Source organism: Oreochromis niloticus, linkage group LG15 (assembly GCF_001858045.2).
Source record: "Oreochromis niloticus isolate F11D_XX linkage group LG15, O_niloticus_UMD_NMBU, whole genome shotgun sequence".
NCBI classification, from domain to species: Eukaryota; Metazoa; Chordata; class Actinopteri; order Cichliformes; family Cichlidae; genus Oreochromis; species Oreochromis niloticus.
The window spans coordinates 35,572,558-35,596,411 of record NC_031980.2 but is presented as its reverse complement, the minus strand read 5'-3'; the positions used below and the strand labels follow the sequence as shown (position 1 = coordinate 35,596,411).

At 40.1% G+C, this 23,854-nt stretch overlaps 3 protein-coding genes across 5 annotated transcripts in view; 2 read left to right on the top strand and 1 right to left on the bottom strand.

The window, feature by feature from the left end:
• Positions 1-2,085: 2,085 nt before the first annotated feature.
• LOC100712045 (uncharacterized protein C2orf72) lies at positions 2,086-4,411 on the top strand. Its single transcript, XM_003455363.5, has 3 exons — positions 2,086-2,970; positions 3,514-3,627; positions 3,726-4,411. The coding sequence occupies exons 1-3, from the start codon at positions 2,205-2,207 to the stop codon at positions 3,821-3,823; spliced, it is 978 nt and encodes a 325-aa protein (XP_003455411.1). The 5' UTR covers positions 2,086-2,204; the 3' UTR covers positions 3,824-4,411.
• A 444-nt stretch (positions 4,412-4,855) lies between these two features.
• Positions 4,856-23,854, top strand: part of psmd1 (proteasome 26S subunit, non-ATPase 1) — a 38,372-nt gene continuing 19,373 nt past the window's right edge. The window contains exons 1-16 of the mRNA XM_005459888.3: positions 4,856-5,051; positions 5,646-5,689; positions 5,957-6,030; positions 6,332-6,501; positions 6,676-6,884; positions 7,033-7,176; positions 8,081-8,307; positions 8,627-8,687; positions 9,389-9,517; positions 9,661-9,749; positions 9,856-9,934; positions 10,075-10,248; positions 10,408-10,519; positions 11,122-11,318; positions 11,708-11,803; positions 12,255-12,319. Coding sequence (XP_005459945.1) covers positions 5,036-5,051; positions 5,646-5,689; positions 5,957-6,030; positions 6,332-6,501; positions 6,676-6,884; positions 7,033-7,176; positions 8,081-8,307; positions 8,627-8,687; positions 9,389-9,517; positions 9,661-9,749; positions 9,856-9,934; positions 10,075-10,248; positions 10,408-10,519; positions 11,122-11,318; positions 11,708-11,803; positions 12,255-12,319 — 1,886 coding nt within the window. The 5' untranslated portion in view covers positions 4,856-5,035. The remainder of the gene's footprint in view (positions 5,052-5,645; positions 5,690-5,956; positions 6,031-6,331; positions 6,502-6,675; positions 6,885-7,032; positions 7,177-8,080; positions 8,308-8,626; positions 8,688-9,388; positions 9,518-9,660; positions 9,750-9,855; positions 9,935-10,074; positions 10,249-10,407; positions 10,520-11,121; positions 11,319-11,707; positions 11,804-12,254; positions 12,320-23,854) is intronic.
• htr2b (5-hydroxytryptamine (serotonin) receptor 2B, G protein-coupled) lies at positions 14,994-22,820 on the bottom strand. 3 transcript variants are annotated; one of them, XM_025899138.1, is made up of 5 exons: positions 22,139-22,820; positions 21,199-21,776; positions 17,218-17,418; positions 16,039-16,499; positions 15,659-15,811 (listed from the first exon to the last, which is right to left on the bottom strand). In XM_025899138.1, the coding sequence occupies exons 2-5, from the start codon at positions 21,473-21,475 to the stop codon at positions 15,797-15,799; spliced, it is 954 nt and encodes a 317-aa protein (XP_025754923.1). In that variant the 5' UTR covers positions 21,476-21,776; positions 22,139-22,820; the 3' UTR covers positions 15,659-15,796. The 3 variants fall into 3 exon arrangements, with proteins under 3 accessions (XP_005459943.1, XP_019201231.1, XP_025754923.1); XM_005459886.4 differs by having other exon boundaries at positions 14,994-16,499; XM_019345686.2 differs by having other exon boundaries at positions 14,994-16,499; positions 21,199-21,757.

The following is a 23,854-nucleotide window of genomic DNA, read 5'->3' as shown; positions in this document are numbered from 1 at the left end:
CATATTGTGTTTGGAAGAAGAGAAATAAGAAAAACTCCAAAGTTTCTAATTACATGATTAAAAAATAATAATAAAAAAAATCACAAGAAGAAATGTTGCAGGATAAGTGTGTTCTTTCAGAGGAAAAATGCTTTCAAAGAGCAGCTGTGGTCAGAGTGCAGAAAGAGTGAAGTCTTAGTCATTGTTTATCACTGGTTTATTATTACTAGAAAAAGCATCATGTTCTTGTGAAATGAGTGACCTGACTTGAGTCAGTAAGCTGGAATGAAAAGCTGTTGATTTTTTTCATTTTTAAGAAAATGTGTTGAAGAGTTACAGTGAGGCATGTAAAAAGAAGAGTAAATAAACAGGCTTATTTTTAATATCTAATAACCAGATGCACTCATTTGTCTATCCAGGTATGCTTTTACTGCATTTGCAGCGTGTTTGGCATCATTTTCCTGCTGAAACATGAAGTTGCTGCCAGTCAGATGTTTTCTAGATTGTATTGAATGGTGGATCAAAATCTGATGGTACTTTTCTTTATTCATAATTCCATCAATTTTGACAAGATCCCCATGACAGAGCCTCCACTGTGTTTTACTGGTGCCCTTGGTCCTCTGACCTCCTCCATGCATACTGATGATGATTTGACTCCATAAGGCATGTTGCCACTGATTTTCAGTTCAGTTCTTGTGTATTTTGGCATTTGTTTTTTTCTTATTTCTTAAGGGCATTTCAAATGCTTTAATCTGTTGTAGATATTTTTTTAGATGTTCAGCGTCTTCTTTGGTCCTTCGCCTTTCCAGTTTCCTCAGACTAATCAAACTGTGTTATCACTGCCATTTTAGAAATTTAGAAAGCCTGATGAGGGATGGCTCGAGACTTCTGCACAGAACTTATCTGGAAATGAGGCTTTTTTCAACAATATGTAAAAAGTGCAGAAAAATTGATGCAACTTTTCAAGGGTGATAACAGTGCAATTTCTTGTTTTGAACTTCGCTTTGGACTTCATGTTATTGCAGTTCACCTGGGTCTCCGTGTCTGTCTCTCTGGTCAAAGTGGGCTTCCTGACCCCGAGTCTCTCTTTTCATAGTTTGAAAAGGTCAGTAGACTGACTCCAGCATACACAACAAAAGTACTGTGGGAACTGTCCAAAGTGTTGAAATGTACGCAAGACGACGATGATCACAAATGTGACCTTGAATTTGCTGGGAGAGAAATGTTGGTGGTTGTGCTATAAGCATAAAAAGTAACAGTATCGTGTGTATTTTGTACATAACAGGTTTTAACTAAAAAACGCTTAAAGCTGTACTGTTCAGTTACACTGCAAAGACATGACGAAGCAAGTGCACCACTCACCTAATCAGTGTTCAGCCGGTCTAAAGGTCAAAGGCTGAAACCTCTGCATTGATTTTGGTCCAACTTTATAGTTTATTATCCATCAGTAAACAATCTCACACAAACTCAGCAGCTGAAGTTATTCCACTTGGATTTCAGTTAATGAACTCAATGGCATTTTAGGTTGACAGCACCTTTTAATTTGAGGAACAAGCGTGGGTGGATTAAAGGATTAGTCTGAAGTACTCATGAGCTTGTTGAAGTAGAGAGGAGTTTGAGTGTGAAAGTCATTTTTTGATCTCATAATGAAGTCAAATACTTCCAGACTTGCTATTTTAACAAAAGTGGGTCAGACAAATAAACTTTTGTGCTCTCTGTCATTTCTTTTTTTCCACTTAGATAAGAATCTATGACTCTGGAGAGAAGTCGGGACTGTTTTCCATGCGAATAGTGGGAATAAAGAAAGTGAAGTCTACACCCTGAGGTTTAAATATCCACCATTTACCCCACAACCTTTAAATACTTATAAGGAATTCTTAGGGGGAAAAAACTGAACTATTTTTCCCCTTTGAGCCCCTCTGACTGCTGTTAAATGATATTCTTGGATAATTGGTAGTAATGTATTTCCAATATGTATTTCTGTCTAGTTATCCATTAAAGATTAACTTCATTATCAAGCTACTGTTGTTTGGTTATTGACGTTTAGCCACGCCCACTAAAAGGATCAGCCAATACAAATGCGAATAGATCCCCCCCACCCTCCTCCTCTTCACACACACCCTTCCCGCTGATGACCGTGAGCAAGTTTCACCGGTTCACTCTCCGGCAATGGATTTACGATTCATGTAAATAAAACAGATCGGCGCAGCTTAAATTGCGCAAGGATGGCGGACGAGGAGTCACTGAAGGACACGCTACCGGACGAGGAGAGGGAGTTCCAGAACACTATAGCGAAAATTGGAGGTAGAGAGAGGATTTATTTGGTGAGTGATGTCTGCAGAAGTAAAGATTTGGACGGGGATGACGCCGAAATATTGCAGGAGTTCGTACGCGACATGTTTCACAACGGCAGCCTGGTGGCAAACGGCCATGGTGGCCCCCAGTCAAGTCCGGCAAGCGATCATGGCGGTAAAGCAAGTACAAACCACGTTTCCAGCGAGGCGGAGACTGGAAAGGGCAATGAAAATTCTCTAACAGCGAGGCCCAAGGACTTGGAATTGGGAGAGGACAGAGAGAAAAAGAGACGACCAGCGGGTAGTAGCAATGCTCAGAGGACAGCAACGAGGAGGGCGAACATCCACAGCCTGAAGCGAGCGATAGACTCCCCTGTCATCATATTCATCTTCAGACAGACTTTCATTGGCCGAGTTCCAAACGAGGTGTGCTTAAAAGAGATCCTCAAGGATGTAAAGGCACGCACGAAATGCGTTACAATCGCTCGGCCAGCTCTGATTGGATTAATCCGCACAACCGACGAGAACGCCGAGACGCGCCGGTGCGCCCAGCTTCTGGAGCGTCTGATCCGCTCGGTGTTCCACAAACATGCATCAGAGGCGATATGGGTCGGCTGCTTCATCCCGAAAACAGACACCCGAATGCTCAGCATCAAGAAAAACGTCTGCAGAGTTATACATTCATCTCAAGCAGCAGGTGTACACACATTCCACTTGTAGCAAAACCTCAGAAAAGCCTATTTATTTCATGCCGTGTTGGAAAAAAAAACAAACAAACATGATTTAGTGTGACCATCTGCCACAGCCGCACACACCCATGTCAGCAGGACACATGCTTGTAAACATGAAGTTTGAACCTTGGCACATTTAACCAGGCCAGTATAGGAAAATTGTACAATGTACAGCATATTAGATCACCAAGAGGCAAGCAGCATAATTTGTCCAAGATATAATATGTTAACTATTATACTGAAGCCTCCACTACTCATAATATGATTGTTGTATGCTCACCAAAGAGCACTACTTCAATTCAAGTCCATAAAGGACATACTTTAATGTACTTTAATGAGAGAGCTCACTCTGTTGTGTAGGCCACTTCATGACACTCACAAGACCACACTGCACACATTTTTCTTCCCAGGCATGGCTGCAAAGGCCAGGGAACAATGAGAGCATTCACAAAACGGTCACCCCCTTAGAAAAGCTGCCACATTGTTAAACGCTTATTATCGCCTTTCAGATAATACTAGGGGTGAAGGGAACCCAGTTTTCTGGCCATTGCAACGTTGGTTCAGCCACTGGAGAAGAGAAGACCGAGGTCCAAACAGCAAATCATCAAGCAGCGGGCAAAGAGGTAGCTGCAAAGTAACTTCAGCAGAGAAATGCCTGAACTGCACCACAGTCCTGCAGTCAGTTATTTTCACTGCAAGTTCACAAGTTGTCTTTTTTCAGGTGACGCTGAAAGTGCAGAAGAGGGCATCCCTCTGAAAACCCGTGCCTTGTCTACTGGACCAACTCTGAATGGAGAACCATCTGGAGGAGACGGCTAATGTAACCTGTGTGCTTTTTAGACTGTGAAAAGATAAGCCGGTCTCAGTGCTTTGCTAGTGTTACAATTTTTCTTTGTGATGCTCAGGGACCCATTTCTTATGAGCCAGCATGTTTCTTGTCATGTCAAAGCCACCCAAAGACTGTCAGGTTGGAAACATGCATTAGTTTGTTACGTGTTGAGAAAGCATTAGACGGCTTACAGCATAAGTACTCTTATAAAATGATACAGGACTTGATTACTGGCTCACTGTTTGTCAGGGGACTTCTGTATGTCAAATACAGGGAATTAAAGAACAAAATCAACTGACATGATAAAAGCCTTAAAATGTGAAATCTCACACAGTTTACCTGAATCCAGGTCACGTTCTCGCCAAGAAAAACTGCACTAATTTTCCGGAAAACTGTATTAATTGGATCACAGGGATCCTGGGTGTTTTACTTAAGAATTTATTTTTCATTTTCATTAGGATTTTGTGTCTTAGAGACAACTTTTAGGACCACCAATATTTGTAACAGGATTTATGTCACTTGTATTTATGTAGCCTACTGACTTATTCATCCCTTTAAATAAACGTCATTGGACTTGCCTGAGTGTTCAGCTTTGTTTTAAAACACATACTCCTTGACTATTCTTTCAATAAAGTAAAAACTGCTTGGGTGACAACTAGTGGTCATTGAAAGCTGTATTGTCATATCACTTTGCATGAAAAACACGCCGCCCTTGGCTTCCTCGACCTCAATTTAATTGCCAGATGTGCTTATTTGCTGTTTGTAAGCGACTTGCCTTGTCTTGACAGAAAGGTAGAAGAGCTGCTGGGCTGGCAGGTCGCTATTTGAGGTGCCAGTGTAAAAATCGGATACATTCAACTACAATTAGAAATTCCCCACATTTTTTCAAATATTATTTATGTTATATTTATGCTAATTAGTTATAAAACTGGTATATGTTGGTCCAACTGATGAGTCCAGCATGAATCTTATACATTTTTTTTACGTTTTTAATCAGGCATAGTAAAAGCCGGCCAACCCGAGGGTCCTTCAGACAGGGACTTGCGGTGTTGAACAAAAAGAAGTTAGCAGCGGCTGCGTTCAGTTCGGTGGTTAAACATATCCAAATATTGCAAATCTTTTCTTTAATTTCCCCCAAATCACACGAAATTTCGCCGTCAAACTAGGATAAGCGGGGCCGAGGAGGGACCGAAGAGCCAATCATGATAACATCTGCCGGTAAGTAGTTGAAGGTAGCTTTATTTTGTTAGCCGTTGCCATTGATTTAGCTGAGTCACACGGCTAATACTTGGCAGCCCACCATAGACCGTTGATCACATATAAAACCACTAAAGTAGTTATAGTAAGGAGAAACACATTTCATTGTGGATTTTCCCGTGCTTCCGAAACGGTTTTAATCACTGCAAGGCTGTTTAAATGGAGGAAGTGGAAATAAATTACAGTAATGGCAACGTTAGCAGTCAGCATGGATCGTTATAGATAAACATGTTCATTTTTGCTTTCATCTGAGACGTAATTTCCGAGGACGTTATGTGTTTGAATACATCCTAAATGCTGCTGTCATCGTGGTATTGCTAAAAACAATCTTCAAATTGCCGGATTTTGGGCTGACATTATATTTTATCCTCAATAGAAAACAATATTTTAGGCTTCTGTATCTCCCCAGGCTCCATTGTAATCTAATGTATTCTTAAAAGTTTTTGTCTTTGATTTGCAAATGTATTTAATATTTGAAATGACCGTTGGATGAACAGAAAAGTATTTGGATTTTATGAAGTAAACATCCATTTCATAATTTCTTTTGTTTTCTAGCTGGAATTATTTCTCTCCTTGATGAGGATGAGCCCCAGCTTAAGGTAAGAGTTGGCTGTAGGGTAGTCGATTGAATATACGGGTAACGAGAGATTTTAATGTCTTGTTATCTCACCACAAGAGATACAGTGACAGAGATAAAGTCTCTTGACTTTTGTAAATTGTCAGTGTGACCCATCAAGTTTTGCTTAGAGATCTCAGTGTTTTATTTCTCTACATGACATAAATGTAAACTCATTTGGGGTATGCAGTATTACATAAAAGTGAATAAAAAGATGAATGTTTAAACAACACGTCTGTTTTTCTTGCAGGAGTTTGCTCTGCACAAGCTAGATGCCATTGTGAATGACTTTTGGGCTGAGATTTCAGGATCCGTGGATAAGATGTAAGTAGCAAAGAGCTTATATTATAGTTATTACAGTACTGTAACATAAGTCAGCAGGAACTTAAGCTCATAGTTTATTTCTATGGGGTTAAAGATTTAACTGACTCTCCCTGTACACTGTTGTTGATACACTGACAACAGTATTTACTCTCCCTCAAAGCTCCCTCATAGTCCAGTAACAAATGCAAAACTGAATGATTTTGATCATCTCTGATCTGATCTACAATTTACACTCAATGGTGATTAGAAAAATGGCTCCTGCCAGTTTTGTTTTATGTAACTAGTTGTTGTCTCCTCACAGTGAAGTCCTATATGAGGATGAGTCTTTCCGGAGTAGAGAATTTGCAGCCTTGGTGGCCTCCAAGGTTTTCTACCATCTTGGAGCCTTTGAAGAGTCTCTAAATTATGCTCTTGGTGCGGGAGATCTTTTCAGTGTCACAGATGACTCAGAATATGTGGAGACCATCATTGGTGAGTGGGGGGGGGGGGAGAAACTTCTTCTTCTCTTCTTACCAGTGCAAAGTAAAGCAAAAATGTAATGTTAGACTTAAGGTTTATCCTCCATTGCTTTCTAATGAAAAGTATGTATGAAATAAATATATTAACCTACATAACTTGTTATCTTTGTTTGTTATTCGGATGCAGCCAAATGCATCGACCATTACACCAAGCTGCGGGTGGAGAATACTGAGCTCCCAGAGGGCGAAGAGAAGAAAACCATAGACCCCCGTCTCGAGGGCATTGTCAACAAAATGTTCCTGCGTTGCCTAGACGATCACAAGTATAAACAGGCCATTGGCATCGCCCTGGAAACAAGACGTCTGGACATGTTTGAGAAAACCATCTTAGAATCAGTCAGTGCAGTTCTCTGCTAACTTGAGATTATTTTGGATCTTTATAACAAGTTTTAATAAGATTTACACTTTGGTTACTGCTGTCGATTGTTCAAGGTTATTAACGTTTCATCTTAAGAATTTTTTTTTCTTTTCACTTCCCTTCCAGAATGATGTGAGTGGCCTCCTTGCCTACAGCTTGAAGGTGTGCATGTCCCTGATGCAGAACAAGAAGTTCCGTAACGACGTGCTGAGGGTGCTGGTCAAACTCTACATGAACCTGGAAAAACCCGATTTCATCAATGTCTGTCAGGTAACAAATGGATTGTTCTAACACCCTAGCCAAGGAAACTGGCGTGGGTGATCGTGATTTCACTTCTTTTTTTCCCCCCCTCCAATGTTTTATTCATTGATTTGTTGTTTGCGACAGCATACACAAACACAGAAAAGAAATAAAAGGCTTTCAGGCACGAAAACGTACAGAGGGAATTGAAGACAGTGCGACTCTCGAAGTTCTCAAACATGAAGAAAACCTGTCAAGAATATAACAAAAATATATAAAAAACATTTTTGCATCTAATGGGGCCGAGAAAAAAGTAAAGATCACAGCTTGTAAGAGATAATATGGTATTATTGAAGAAAAGGCCCTCATCTCCTATTAAATCTCCCCTGAATATCTGGTTTACACATGCATGATTCTTCCAGTTGTAGAGAAGATAACATCCTTAATCTAGTTTCGTAGAAGAGGTATTCCAATTTATACGTTTCTTGGCAAGCACAATTCCTTGATACAGATGAATCTGGATGCCAGGTGAAAACCCAAGGGTTTCTACGGAGCATCCAAAGATCGCCAAGTTATTGTTAGGTTTAATGTCTCTGGAGAAGGCTGCTGAAAGCCACTAAAATGATGTTATGAGAAATGAAAACTCCAAATGATAAGATCAAAATTTATATGTAATCACAATCCTCATGATTCAAAAGAGTTCACTTTAAGGCACGCATTATAGCAGGTATTTTTTGTTAGATAAGAATCTCTAACGATCAATCAACCAAACCAACATCTGCCCTGAGTCATGCTGAGAGTTATTTGTGTGATTTTTAAAATAGTTGACAGTACTGCTATATGTTGATCACATGTACAGCTTTAATTTCATAGATTTTCCAAAACAATTTCAAACTAACATCCCCCTCCACTTATCTCTCTCTCCCCATGCCAGTGCCTGATATTCCTGGATGACCCGCAGGCTGTGAGTGATATCCTGGAGAAGCTGGTGAAGGAGGACAACCTGCTAATGGCCTACCAAATCTGTTTTGACCTCTATGAGAGTGCCAGCCAGCAGTTTCTGTCCTCTGTCATTCAGAACCTGCGTACCGTTGGGACACCTATTCCTGCAGTCCCTGGTTCCACAAATACAGGCACTGTGCCCACGCCAGACAAAGAGAGGTAGGCAGGGACAAAGAGTGACTAATTCTGAAGCACTTTGTCTCGGTTCATGTTTACAGGGTCTTAGGCTTTTTCAGAGATAGTGGCTCTGATTTAAGGCATTCCTCTGCTGAAGAGTACTTGTAAAATGCTGTATGGTGAGAAAAGCTTTTCACCCTTTGTCAGTGAGAATAAAGCCTACTACGTTTCTGGTGGGCATCTTAAACCTTCTGAAATGAACCAAACTAAAGTAAAGGAATACAAAAGATTGAGTCTGAATTGAGTCTAATACACACACATCTTACAGACTGAAACTTGTTGTCTCTTGTATGTTTTATAGTGATGCAATGGAGACCGATGACAAAGCTGGCAGCTCCCCTGCTGGAAAGCCTGCAGAAACGGTTAGCAGTTTGGATTTTTGGGGGTTTTAACTGCAGTATATCTTTAATAACTGGAGCCTGCACTACAAAGCATGTTCACCATAACCAGTACAGTTTAGTCATCTGATCAAGGCTAACAATCACAGTCACGCTAAGCAGTTTGTATACATGCACATAAAACTGGTTGCGTTGGCATCAGCTGGAAAAGTCTAGGGCCACACAGTTCTCACAGGAATAACAAAAAGTAATCCTGAAACATGATGAGGAATTCTAAAATATACTGCAAGTTAAAAGGAGTTTATCAGAATCAGAGTCATGTTTGCCAAGTATATATATAGCAGTGTAGTCTAGTTAAGCATTCAAAGTCGAGAAGAAAAGTTCAAAGAAAAAAATGCAGATTGCGCATCATCAGTACTACCTTACTAAATATTAATACTAACTCAGTGTGGCCTTTAGCTGGAGTCTTGATAGCGTTATTGAATGCTGGGAGGGAAGAATGAATATAAAACTTTAACTTAAAGTTGAAAGTAGAAAGAAGAAAATTAATTGGACAGTAGTTTGGGGGGGGGAGGGGCGTTGTTTTTAAATAAATACACTCTGATTTGTTGCCTCTAATATATCCTAAGTGGATAACAGTGCTTTGTAGTGCAGTAACTAAAAAGAGCAGCTTGGTTGTATCCTCAGCAGCAGCAGTATCACATTGTCCTTCTGTCTTTTTACAGAAAGATGAGTCCAAAGACCAGAATGCAAAGATGATCAAGATCCTGAGTGGGGAGATGGCCATTGAGCTTCACCTACAATTCTTAATCCGAAATAACAATACAGATCTAATGATTCTGAAAAACACAAAGGTAACGTTCGCTACCAGTGTAATGTGTAGTTTTGAATAAGATTGTTTACAACCAAATGAACTGCATTTTGCTTGAGGTCACTTAATGTGCCGTAGCGACCACTTCCTGAAATTCCCCGATTTTTGTGCCTCCTTTTACTCCAGGACGCGGTTCGAAATTCAGTGTGCCACACAGCTACGGTTATAGCCAACTCCTTCATGCACACGGGGACCACAAGTGACCAGTTCCTCAGGTAACTGTGCTGGCAGGATGATAAAACACTGAAAAGATTACAGAGGGATATTGATAAATGTGTCGTCTTCAAGTGACTATAACCCAAGTGTTTTTTGTTCTTGTAGAGAAAACTTAGAATGGCTGGCAAGAGCAACAAACTGGGCAAAATTCACAGCGACAGCAAGTCTGGGTGTCATCCACAAGGTAGAGTTCTGGCACAATGATGGTAATACTAAGAAAACCAGAAATGTTATGCTTTTCTAGTCTTACTGCCTGCTCAGAATGTTTTAGACAAAGATTAAAGTGTTTCTAATGTTCAAAATGTTGAAAATGCTTTCTTTCAGGGTCATGAAAAAGAGGCGCTCCAGTTAATGGCCACCTACTTGCCCAAAGATACCTCCCCTGGCTCTGCCTACCAGGAAGGAGGCGGGCTGTATGCCCTGGGCCTCATTCATGCCAACCACGGCGGGGACATCATTGACTACCTGCTCAGTCAACTCAAGAACGCCAGCAATGATGTGAGTTTTTAGGTTTGGTTTCATGCTTGGTTGTCAAATGCCCTGTAAATGTTACAATTGTGCCCCAGCTAAAGCTTTTTAGAGAGCAGGAGCTAGTTTAAGTCTCTGTGTCAGTTTTATGCTCTCATTGATGGTGTGCTTTCTGTTCCATGGTCACAGATTGTCCGTCATGGTGGTGCTCTTGGTCTGGGCTTGGCTGCATTGGGCACGGCTAGGCAGGATGTTTACGATCTGCTCAAGTCGAACCTCTACCAGGATGATGCTGTCACTGGTATGTAGGCCCTGTCAGTAAAGGGGCTTTTAGAATTTTTAGAAGGTTGTTTGTTTGTTTGTTTGTTTTTAATCCTGTGTGATGTGTTATGGAAATTTAATTAACAAAGCCTACAAACACAGTGAGCAGTAGGCTAACAACTTTTAACAATAAACACAAGCATGCTTGGAGAGATCTGCCATCGCGTGGCACTGACAGCAGTCTCTCTACCGATGAACAGCACAGCCCTGGTTTACATACAGTCAGACAAAAGTACTTTCACAGCTGTTGTCCAGACTCTTAACCCTCTCCAGAAGGGGGGAGATTTTTTACAACCTTAACTCCTCTTACAGTGATTGCCCCTTGTTTCTTCCCCCATCCTAAAAAAAACAGAACAAAAGGCTTCACACCTGTGGAATTTCCCCCACTGGGTGTCACCCCCTTTCTCAGAGGCCTAGCTGTGTGTTAAAGTTAGAGCTGAATGCTCTTCCACATATGTACCATTGAAATGACCCAAAAGTGACATGACTAAAAAATTATGACCAATACATCAAATAAAAGAAATTCCATTATAGATGTCCAACTGTTTTGTTTTGTTTTTTTCTGCTCCTGTGACCTCCCAGGTGAAGCTGCAGGGTTGGCTCTTGGTCTCGTCATGCTGGGCTCCAAGTCGGCTCAGGCGATCGAGGACATGGTGGGCTACGCTCAGGAGACGCAGCACGAGAAGATCTTGCGTGGCCTGGCAGTAGGAATTGCCATGGTCATGTATGGACGTATGGAGGAGGCTGATGCCCTCATTGAAAGCCTCTGTAGAGACAAGGTATGACTGAAAAACACTCAAAAATCAAATTATGTACACCATCAGGTTGAAACTGTCAAAAAAAAGTGATGATAGTCTTTGACATAGGCTCAACTTACCAATATGTAGAAAATAATAGAAGTTTGATTCTTTCATGGAAAGAATCTCTGTCTGTTTCATAAAGGTCACTACTCTCTGTAAAGCTCACAATTCACTGTGCCGATATTTGATGTATCAAATCTCGTCTGCACTTACTGAACCTCAGGTTGTGTGTATTTCCCATCATATGTGAGACTCTTCCTCTGTACTTTGTGCCAAGATCTAGATGTGGGAAATTACTCAAATTATGTTGATCTTAGTTGTGTATCCAGACACGGTCTTAAAGCTCTGCTTTCTTTCACTGTCGGTAGGACCCCATCCTGCGGCGCTCTGGTATGTACACTGTGGCAATGGCATACTGTGGGTCTGGGAACAACAAGGCCATCCGACGCCTGCTACATGTCGCTGTGAGTGCTTCCTTTTTTCCTTCTTTACAACACTGTCACTGAAGGGAGTGCAGGTTTATAATGATGGCACTGAAGCGGATGGAAGATCCACTAATGGCCGGCCTCATAATAGCTGCTAGTCATAATATTGTCAAAAGTATGATTGTTTATTTTCTCCCTTAATCTGTCTTTTTGTTTTCAAAGCTTTAGTAGCTGATGTTATTAAACTAGTGCCAGTTATTTAAAGCACTGTATTATTTCAGGGATGATCTTGCAAAACTAACTTTGCTAACAGAAATCACTGCAGAGGTGTGAACTACTTTTGTCCTGTAGGTGGCACTTGGTGCTAACTAAATCTATTAGACAGCTTCATAGTAGAGCATATTTCTTTTACTCTGAGTTGTAAGGGATGTGCATTTTTAAGATTAAATCAAGTCCCGTTTAATTGACTGCCTTTCGTTTGTCTATTAAGGTGAGTGATGTGAATGATGATGTCAGACGGGCTGCTGTTGAGTCCATTGGCTTCATCTTGTTCAGGTAAGCCAGACCCCATTCCTTAAACTATGCACACTGTTTTGGTTTTTTCCACATGCACCAAAGGCCTTTCTCTTTAAAACCTCAATACTTGTTCCAAAATTCCAGTTTTATGCAAAACACAACTTTTGAACAAAGACATACTTATTTGAGCAGACCAAATCATGCATCTGGTAAAAGGAAGGTATTCTGAAGGGTTTTCTAAATATCATTGTTATTACAAATGCTGCTTCTTTATGTTAATCTTTTGAAGAGTTTAAAAAAGTTATAATGAAAACCAACCAGTGTTCAGTTTGCTGTCCGTCCGTTTATTTTAAACAGTTGCACAGTTATCTTTGTTTGCTGAGGGGAGGTAGAATTAAAGCTAGATGGTTTATGGTTGTTGATTTCAGTGTGTGTCATATCTGCCGCTAACTGGCTGTCTATCTTAAATGCAGCTGGCACACGAACAACAACCTCCACAAATGGCCTGGTAAATGGCCTGTATTTGTATAGCGCTTTACTAGTCCCTAAGGACCCCAAAGCGCTTTACACATCCAGTCATCCACCCATTCACGCACACATTCACACACTGGTGATGGCAAGCTACGTTGTAGCCACAGCCACCCTGGGGCGCACTGACAGAGGCGACAACCTCACAAAGAGGCACGTGCATTATAGTAGAAACTCAGTATGATTTTAGATTCTTGTTATATGTAAATTAATAAATAAACATTATTACCTTAAAAAAAAGACTTGCAGAATCCTTACAGCAGAAGAAAATGGCACAACCCCAGCCATCCGTATTAAAGTTAATAGCGTTAGCTGCCACAGTAACTTTATAAAGCCGATACCTGTGGCACCTGTGGATGCTCTGGTGGCCCCCACAAACTAGAAGGAGAACAGGGAGTTTACCAGTTTTTCATCATTACAAGCAGCTGATCTCTTGGTTACTTGTGGGAGTTTTATTTAGCTTTACTACAGTTAGCTTGCTTGGGATTTTAACTTGTGAAGTGTTGTTGGTTGATTGGCTAACACAAACGAGTTAATGTAGCACCTGGCAAATGAATGAAACCAGTGAATGTCATTTCCATGCAGATTTCCTGGAGCTTAGTTGGCTTTGACCAGTTTGGTTCTTGTTATTCACAACATCACTACCGACACAGAAACAGTTTGATTTTCTTTCTTTTTTGCTTTAGTTTTCCTGGCTGACCTTTATGTTTTTTATATTTTGTGGTAATAAGTTGTCAAAATTTAGTTTAGTAGTAGTTACTGGTCTTCATGAATAATCTTCCTCTGTCAGACAATGACACCACTGAGTTCCTTATCACTCTAACTGTCTTCTCCAGTTATTTACAGGCATTTATCCCACTAACATCAGTGTTTACCCACCATAGAGCAGGGCTCGTGCTAAACAGACCGCCTGGCCACTTCACAAACATCAGGGTGTGCATTTTTAAGCCCAAAAAGGCCATGTGATATCCTGTGATCAATCGGCCGCTACATAAACCTTGTGTAAATTTTCTCTGTGTTTAGAAAGACTTGTGAACCAGAGCTATTTAGTTTGCCTGCTCTTCTCTGATTTCCCACCCTAATGGCTTAAGAATAACTGCATGCACTCCGCCTCACAAGAAGAGCCAAGTTTGAATGCCTTACATTTCAGCTTTTTCATACTAAATCAGCAGAGTTCCAGTTTGTTTGTTTGTCTTTTGTTTAACAGTGACACAGTCTATACAGAAATATAACTAATTAGGATTTTAGTTTAGTTGAATTTTTGCTATTTTCTTGGATATTTTTAAACAGAGAAATCAGGAATTGCTCCTTAAATATGCTGTTGTTACAGTATTCGTATTTTTCTTTTTTAGTGTAAATAGCAGTGGGTTTATTGCCAAACTCTGTTGTTTTGTTTTGTTTGTCTTACTATGGCTGTTATGCTGTTTTGTTTTGCCCAGCCCTTATTTATGATAGAGGCCATTTTTTCTTACATTTCAGTAACATATAAATGTGGAGATCAACAGTATAACACACAGATGATTAGAATTTGGCCTTTTTATCAGGAACACAGGAAATATTTTATTAAACACATGTAGATTTCCATTTAAAGTGAACATTTTCTATGTACAGTCTTTTTAAGTGGAAATCTTTTTAACATGTCAAAACAGCAGGCTGCGATACACGTACAAGAGTGCTTTTCAAAGGTCCAGCAAATACATTAAGTATTGTTTAAAGAGTGCGAGGCGTTTATGTCTGTCTGTGTTGTCTTGACAAAATATAAGCATGTAGATGGTTTACAGCATATTTAGACAGCAAGAGTTAAAAAGCATCAGAATAGGAAATGTACTGTATACTGCATTCAGGGAGTTTCAAGGTCATCATAATGTCCTGAACTTTGTGGATGTAGTGTTCATAGTTGAAAATAGATCCTTGTGTAACTGATGTAAACAAACATTAGCGATCACTTACTAGTTTCTAAGTGAGGTCACCACCTTGAACCCTGGAGGGCAAAACAAGCCTTCCTTAGACTTCATGTGCTTTACTTTCACCAGGGTTATTAAGCCAAAATGCCAGCTAATGTTCACAAGCCGCTCAGTTGTTTACAGCTGCTGGGCAAGTAAAGATAATGGCACTAAATACTAACACACCTCTCCTGAGGCTGCCGTACAAATACAGCTGCCAAATCACACCAATGGCTACATTATATTACATTATTATAAGCTTAACAGATGAGTTTCACCTTCCAAAAGTGGCATTATTGACCCATCTCAATCAAAAATAGATAGACCTGCCCCTACTCTTGTTTTTGTTTTGTTTTTTTGTGTATGTGCTGGTGGCAGTGTAAGTGCACTGGGGGGATATTGTTACATATTGCAAATATTGCCAAATGGACTGCAGCTTGTGCAATGTATATTTTACTAGTATGGAAAAACATGCAGTATTTTAAATATCAGTGTTTTTGAACGTTGACCTGAACATTTGCAGCTTGTAACATATTAAAAATGAGTTCTCTAGTGCCCTGATCCTCTGAGTTAGCCAGCATTTTGGTGTTTTGCCCTCTAGGTGTGCGCTACAGAAAATTATGAACAGTTTGGGGTTTGTTGTTTTGCCATTAAATGTATCCAATTGACAGAAACATCTGTTTGTGACAAGCCTTTGTCTTGAAAGAACTAAAATTTGCAACATAAATTTTATCCACTTTAAGTAACCCCTCCCCCGATTTATATTCATTTGCTTTGCGTGTCCATAGTCTATACACAGCTAACATGTTCCTCCTGCTTATCATCTTCATTTTCAGTCAGAAGTATTGTGTCTAGCACAACACCACTAGATGACTGTACAGGTGGTTGCCGACACCTCAGCGGACTTTGGTAGGCCACAGCTCCAATGCCGTTCTTCATTCCCCGTTTCATGAATAGCTTAGAGTTCTCTGCCATGGAAGATTTGATTGAAATCCTTGTTAGAGTCCACTCTGCAGTTGATGGCCTCAGATGTCCTCCTGACAGGTTACTGGCACAGCTGCTGTAATTACAGGTGATGTAACGTGTGAACGCCTGCCTGAAAGTTTTGTTGAATAGGGTGTAGACCAGCGGGTTAATACCCGATGACACGTAACCCACCCAAACAAAGATCTCCATGAGCCGGGCAATGACGTTGGGATCACACCCTTCGCATAGCACTGAAGTGATATTTGTAATAAAGAAAGGGCACCACATGACTACAAACAGGAGGAAGACTATGCCCAGTACCTTGGAGGCACGCTGCTCATTGCTCAGAGTCTGCATGGACTTCTTGCCCATTGTTGACATCCTGCGAAAGGACTGTTCGTATGACGTGTGAGCGATCGTGGTGCCTGCATTTGGCTTTTCCTGCATCCGGGGAAGTCTGCTGTCCAGCACATTCATTTGCTCGGCTTCAGTTGAAGCCATAGACTGTTCCCTTTGAAAAACTGTGGACACCGCCGGAGAGCTAAAACGCTGAGTGACCTTTGACCTGAGCAAATAAACCTTTTTGCGCAACACATGGACAGTGAGTAGATAGATGACCATCATGATAGTCAAAGGGATGAAGAATGCTGACAAAGAGCCAAATATGATAAAATCCCAGAAGGTGGTTGGTTTCAGCAGGCACGTGTGGTTGCTGTTGAAGGTGATGTTGTTGGGAAGGTGGTAGTTCTTAAGGCCCCTAATAGGAATTGGAATTGCAATACCTAGAAAAACGACAACAACATTAAATACTGGAAAACACTGGTTGTTATTACCACACTCATTTGATGAACAGCTTACTGACTTGCATTTGTTTTGTTTTTTTCCTGCAAATGCAGTAATTTTTCATTTGAGAGAAAGAGCTGCTTTTACTGAAATGTGTCTCCAATAACAAGGCAAGACTGATTGCAGCATCTTTGTGTTTACAAAATCTAGTAAACTAATCATTCCTGGCTTGCCGTCACCCCCCTCAAAATAAGCCATGGTGTACAGTAAGCTTTAAAAGTTTAAATAAAGCCACACCTGACAGCCCAAGTGACTGTTCCCTTAGTGGTGTGAGTACTGAGCTGTAACGCCTCAGTGAATTTGGCCAAATATTTTACACTCTAGAGCTGAACATGGTGACCTGATGCTGTAAAGTTGTTTTCATGTATTTAAACCTAAGTTTTTCAGATGCAGCTGATTTTACCTTTTATTTTGAAACTTGGAATTTTGGCCCTTTTTAGTCTTCACATTTATGTATCCACCGTCACAGTGGGCTTTAAATCACATGAGTGCTGTTTATATATATGTTGCTGTTTTATGTCATCCAGCATGCATTTCTGAGTGTAAACCAGGTCTCGTTGAGGCTTTTATGTTTTGAGTTTTGACTTTAAAGACTGCTGTAGAGCTGTGTAAAATTTGCATAAAGAAACTTGCAGAAGGCTGAACTGACATACTTACAAATGGATATGAGCCACACCAGCGCGATCTTGACCAACGCTTTGGCTCTGGATTTGTACTGGCTGTGTTGAATCGGCTTCTTGATGGCAATGTAGCGATCCAGTGAAATGGCACAAAGGTGCATGATGGATGCAGTAGAAAAAAGCACATCAAGGAAGAGCCAGATGGGGCAGAGAAACTCAGGAAGAGGCCATCCAGAGTCTAAAGAGAAGATGAGATGGAAATTGGAGTTAGCAGATAGTTTAATATACATGTGGTGTAACTCGTTTTCTTGCCAAAAAGAATGCGGTCATACTCTCTGCCCGTTAGGGTAGATATCAGACAATGGCAACGGGTTTGAAGTAGCACTCATGCAAATGATTGCTGTTTGTTTATCTGTGAGGAATCACTTTACTGGAAAAAGGAGGGTTCGCCGAGTGTTTATGGAGCTCGAAGCTCTTTATGTAGATGTGGCAGAGACTGCGCTCAACAGTAGTGTTTATTTTGAGTTCTGGGTATAAAACTGGCAAGTAGTTGTTCTGGCTTTTGTCTCGTCATCCATTAACATAGTAAAAGACAGTAGTTGGAATTTTCCTGTGTTATGCCCGTCTCCTCCGCCTCCTTACTGCGCTGCTTTCTCGTACTCTGTTTTGATTAAGTTTGACGTGGAAGCTTCTCTCCCCCCCAAATGACAAATGATTCCCGCTTTTGGGAAGTGTTTATTTGTTGTATTAGTTTTACAATGTTACCAAAGCAATCCTGCCCTTGTAAGCTTATTTTTTTAATAGTTTTTTGTTTTATGGTTGCCTTTGAAAACATCCTAGTTCCACCACGTGGCAGCCCATAAAAACTTGGAGCATAAAGCAGACCTCTCCTGTAGTTCGTAGTTATACAAGGCTCGTGTCAGCACCTCAAAGTAATTTGCAGTGTTTTTTCTTTTGTTTTTGTTTATAAGGATTACAAAACTGCTATTTGAACAGATGTGGGTGTCTAAGAGTCTAGAGTGCGGGATTTTTATTAAAAAAAAATAGGGATGAAGTGTTATTACTTGTGTTTATAGCACATTGCACAGTACAAACAGCTACAATATCCACAGATCTTTAAATAAAAAAAAAAACATATAGAATAGAGGAATTCAGAAAATCCAATGTATTAAATTACCACATTATTGGTTAGTAGAGAGCTGGCTTCTCACTTAGGCTTTTCTTTTTTCTTTTTTGGCTACAAGTTGGTTTATTTTAAGTTTACAAGAGTTTCTGTTCACATAGCTCATATTTTAAACAAGAGGACCTCTTACATTTTCCAGGTGTCTGTATACTTCTGCTCAGCAGATGTGGAAGAGTGGCTGAATACTAGAAGCATTTTCTGGAAGGGTGTGTTGCATCATCTTGTCTTTAAAACCTATATATTTTAATTCAAAGTAAAGTAGGTTTCTCTGCCAGCTGCAGCCAGCTCTACCTGCCTGCCCTTCTGCTTTACTCCACAAGCAAGTCTCTGAACGGATGATCAAAGATAAAAGGAGGTTATAGCGATTTGACTGGAGACACTTTGGTTAATAGAGAAATCTAATTTTTTTATAGGTGATTGGATCGCTAAGGGTAAAGGCCTAATAATTATGGTGACATGATATAGAGCTGAAAAGAAAAAAGAAATGTAACTAACTAACAAACTTCAAAGGACTAGCTCTTAGCCTCTCTGCACCTTCCTCACCTGTTATTAGATTATAAGAAGGGGGATAAAGGTTAAAAAAGATACATTGGACTTCAACCACATTCATTATTTGCACAGGGCTACAAAGCAAACACCTCTGGACACCCGACCAGCACATCTCTAGCCTTAATTAACAATGATAGCAGTCTTAATTTACACAACACACGAACAGCTTTATTAGTCTGTCAGCTTACGTGTGTTTTTATTATTTCTTATTATTTCAAGCTGAGCAAAGCTCAAGTTCCCTCATCGGCTCCACCTTACAGTTGTATCACTGATTTCACTGAAATATTTAGTTTTGTTGGATTGAGCATCAGGTGACATTTGTGGTATTAGTGTACCAGTGTACTATAACCTTGTCGATGTGACTTTGTTTATCTCACTAAAGGTTGTTGGCACAGCATGACTGTCCGCACCGACGTTAGCTATCCTTCACACTAACACACTGTTTCTGTCTGTGTCCTCATGACCTCTTCCAGTTCACCTAAGTGCTTCATCTCTCTCTAAATAGGAGGGGATGACAGCTGCCTGGGTCTTAAAATGTATTTCACAAAAGGAGAGCATATTTTAGGAGTCTGTTTTTTGTTTTTGCAGTCCTTTGTAATATTTTAGCAGATAGAAATACTGCTGGAAAAATTAAAGAAATACATTTTAATCATGGTTGTGTTTTTCTCAGTTATGTGACTGGACTAGTTCTTAGGACTAAATATTTTTGGCCTAGATAAATTGCTTCAGAGGTTCCCGTATTTAAGTGATGGTTTGAACAAAGAAAAAAGAAATCAATACCCTTTCTGATTCTTTTATGTCTCAAAGCCAGCTGCTTTTAGCTCAATACCCAGGTTTTTCATGGATCAAAATGGGCCTTTCAGTGTCTACTGAAGCGCGCATACAAAAATGAATGATATGAAAGGACTAAATCTGCATAGGCTTATTGAACAGAAATCTGTGAGTTTTGTTGTTATATCTGGCTGTTTGATAAATTAAAATGTTTATTATGCTTGGGTAAATGAACCCAAAATAAATCTGGTTTAAAATACTAATTTTACTGATGATTTCCCCTTTGGCAGTGACTAAAACTTCTTTGGAGGGTTTACTGGATGACTTTTGGGCTCAGTGTGCTCAATTAAAGCAACGTGAAAGGGGATTAAGCTTCCTGGTAGACTGATGAACAGGCTTTATATGTTCCTAATGTGGAGAGTGATGTAAAACCCTTATAGCTGGTATCCTTTTCAATCCAGCGATCCATTCAGAATTTAAATAGCATGTTTCCAGACACAGATTTGTTACAGAAATAGATGCAATGGCAGATTAATTGTAAGACCCTTCTTTAATTAGCTTCTGCATTAAGGTAAGCGCTTAAGCAGCATCTCTGAGCAACCTTACTTGGGCAGCTTTCAGTGTGACACATCCACATCTGCGCTCTTGTGTGTTAGGCATAATTATAATCCAGCTAATTATCCTTCAATTGAACTAATGGAGAATAATGCGTAGCTTTGCCGTAGCTCTGTATTTTGTTGTGGTATGAAGAGAAAAAAAGATGATACAAGTCTAAATCAGTTCCTGTGCAGCTGTATTTGCACAACACTATTAATGGAATTAATGGAAACATGGCTTTCCATTGGTAATAGTCCCAGAGGCAAGTCGTTCAGTCCAAGCTCTGGACCTGGCGCCAAAGCTTTGCCAGAGAACGTAGACTGTTCACCGTCCACTATCTTTTGTTATATTTCATCTAGAATAATTTGTTTAGAGATTGTCTTGATTGGATCTAATACTGCCTCTCAAATTGTTTTTCTCCTCTTCTGTTATCCCCAAGTCTTCTGGTCGTTATGTAGATATTAACGCCTAATAAAGGTTTAATACAAGTTTGCTGTGAATTAGGGGGACATTCTTCATTAAATCACTTCGCTCACTCCTGAACTCACTTTAAAAGATTGTTTTGTATATTTGTTGGTGGTTTGGACATCAATTTCCAGTATTCTTCTGGATATTAAAGGAAGAAATATAATCATTCCGATGCTTTGTTCAGAGTCAGACCTTAAACATGGGTGAGGTAATGTTGGCAGTTGTTTGCTGGGGGAGCGTCTGGGGTTTAAACTGCATACTGTTTATTCTGTATGCATAATAAAATATATTGTGACTTTATTAAGATAAATGTAAAAAATAAGAAATGTTATGCTTGGGTTTCTAGGATTTTTACCTGTGCAGCTTTAATACTACCCATATAATGTAAAAAAGCATATGCAGTATATGTGCTATGAAGCTGTCAAAGCCAAAGCTCCATGCTAAACTTACTGTAGAGAACAGTGACCAATGCAATGGGCATCACTAGGAGTCCCACCAGCAGATCGGCTACAGCAAGTGACATTAGAAAGTAGTTGGTAGCATTCTGCAGCTTTTTCTCCAGCGACACAGCGAGAATGACCAGGATGTTTCCTCCGATGGTGGGGATGATGACCATGACAATGAGCAAGGCAGCCCATTTCAGCTGAATCTCAGACACTTTGCCTGCGTGTGAGCTGTTAGCCTCGAGCTGTGCCATGACTGGCTGAGACAGGGTGCTGCTGAGCATACAGCGGGCTTGAGTGTAGGTCGGGGCTCTGATCTTTCTGGTCTGGGAGACTCGGTCAGCATGGTCACTGGGTCCCACAGGCAAGGACAAAGGGTAGGCTGAGACAGTTCAGGGGCAGCACACAAGATCCTGCATCCCGTACAAGCCAAACGAAGATGATCTTTGTTCTTATAAAATCCAAACCTGGCAATAATCCCACCACGATTAGTAGCTCCACAGTGCGATGTTCCGCAAGTGAGCAGGGTCCTCACTTTCCCAGGCAGCTGACACTCTTGACATCCACTTCAAAGAAGAAATAGGTCTGTTAAAGGAATAGTGATTAGTCATTTTCTTCAATTTGCCCGAATAATGACAAAATACAGCAATGGTAAGTAATAAATAGAGTAAAGATAGATCATGAATTATGTGAATGCCAAGCTGGGAAAACAGAGTAATGGCTTAAAAGCTTTTAAAATTTATTCTGTTATACAGTTAAAGGTTAATAAAAGATGGAAGTTGTTTGTACATGGTGTTTCAGATTATATTTTTTGATTAAAATTAGTAGATGAATGTGTAGGGTTTTGAATTTATATACCTTGCAAAGCAATGGTTTAAATGATGTCGAAACCCATTTTCAAATAAAAAATAAACTAGTATTGTGATAGTTTTGCAAAAGTTTCTTACCTGTTTCCCAAGGTAATGTTAGCTGCATTTCTTTGTCCTTCTCCTTTTGTGTTTTCAGCTCTTTAAGTCTTTTCCCAAACCTTTATGTCTTAGCGCTCTTGAACACTAAAACAGTATTCTGAGCTGGGAAAAGAGAGCCGCTTGACACCCCGTGCATTACACTCTTTGCACACCTTGTAAGGTGGGACAGCAGTCTCTTTTAATGTCTCCTATCTCATCTTTAAATTTCTTCCCTTCCCATATAAGAATGTGACAGAGAACGCCCTCCCTCAGCAGCGAATCCTAAATCTGTCTTAGTCTGAAGCGGTCCGTGATGTGGAATTTATTTGCTTCCACATGTTGGAGGAACTTCCAGTCTTGCCGCGCGTCACCTACCGCGATCACAGGTTTAAAACTTTCAGATGTTGTTGCTCCTCTGCTGCTCTCTCGTTCTCACTCGTTGCCTCTCGTTCGCAGCCTGCGATCAGCTCACGCTCTCTCTCTCTCTCTCTCTCGTCCCCTCCCTCCCCCTTCTGCTTGCAAGTGACTCAGACTCTATACAAAACAGATGAATGTCTTCATGATGGCAACATGCCAGTTGTTCTGGGAGGTAATTTCCTTCAACACCGCCATCCCACTGTTTATATTTGTCACTTTCTGTTCACTCCTCTGCTCGAAGAAGAGGGGAGGTAGGAGCACTGTATGGGGGGAACCTTTTGTGTATAGGTACATGCTTAAAAATGTACTTATACTACATAGCTGTTAAAGCCTTTTGTCCTCAGTGAGCTCACATTGAGAAAATCTTAGGAAACCTGTTTTTTGGGGGGGGGTTTTATAGATTATATATATTTTAAGAAATTATCCCCCATTTTTGTATATTTTTGTTTTAGATTTTTTTGCTTTCTAGTCATGATGTTGCTTTGCTTTTTTGCTTTTAAAAGCAGATTTATTTATTGTGAGGTGTTCAGAGTGTACCCTTGGATATTTTAGATGATCCATGCTCCTTGTTTCTGTCAAGGTGGCAGTACATGCATAAGATAATCTGCTCTTTTACTTTGCTTATCCTTTAATGAAGTTTAATCTCTTCAGTCCCAGAAGTTTAAAATTTTTTAAATGCTTAAATCATCACATCAGGTGTAGCACTGTGATTAGAGGCAGCATCTATCTCTTCAAAAGCTGCTTTTGCCCGAACATGTTTTCAGTATGATAACTAATCTTATTTCTTGGGATCTGCATGTTTACCAACTTTAAACTGCTGCAACATAAAAGGGAAAAAAAAACGTTATGTACCATTAGACGTGACACATTTTTTTTCTCCCACTGTAAGCAGTTTAACAAGTTAACAGTCTACACTTGGCAGCTGCTTATCACTTATTATTATAGCAGTATACTCACACGTGTTTGTTTTGTTTACTCTTTGGATGAATTTTGATTACCTTTTAGCGTAAACTATAAAAGCCACATGACCTCATGTCTAAAATTAACATTGTCCAGGTGTTTTTCATCATGTATTTTACAACTGCTTCCTGTAACAGACAGGAAGCGAATGTGATCTGCAGTCATACAGCAAGACCACATCAATGACTACCAGTCACATTTCATGCGGAAAAATTACATGTTTTTTTTCTTTGCTCTACACCTGCAAGTTTAAAGACTTTGAGTGGAGTCATAAACTTGGTGCTCCGTTTTTTTTTTTTTTCTCATCTCTTTCCTTTGAGTTAATCCTGAGGTTTTTAA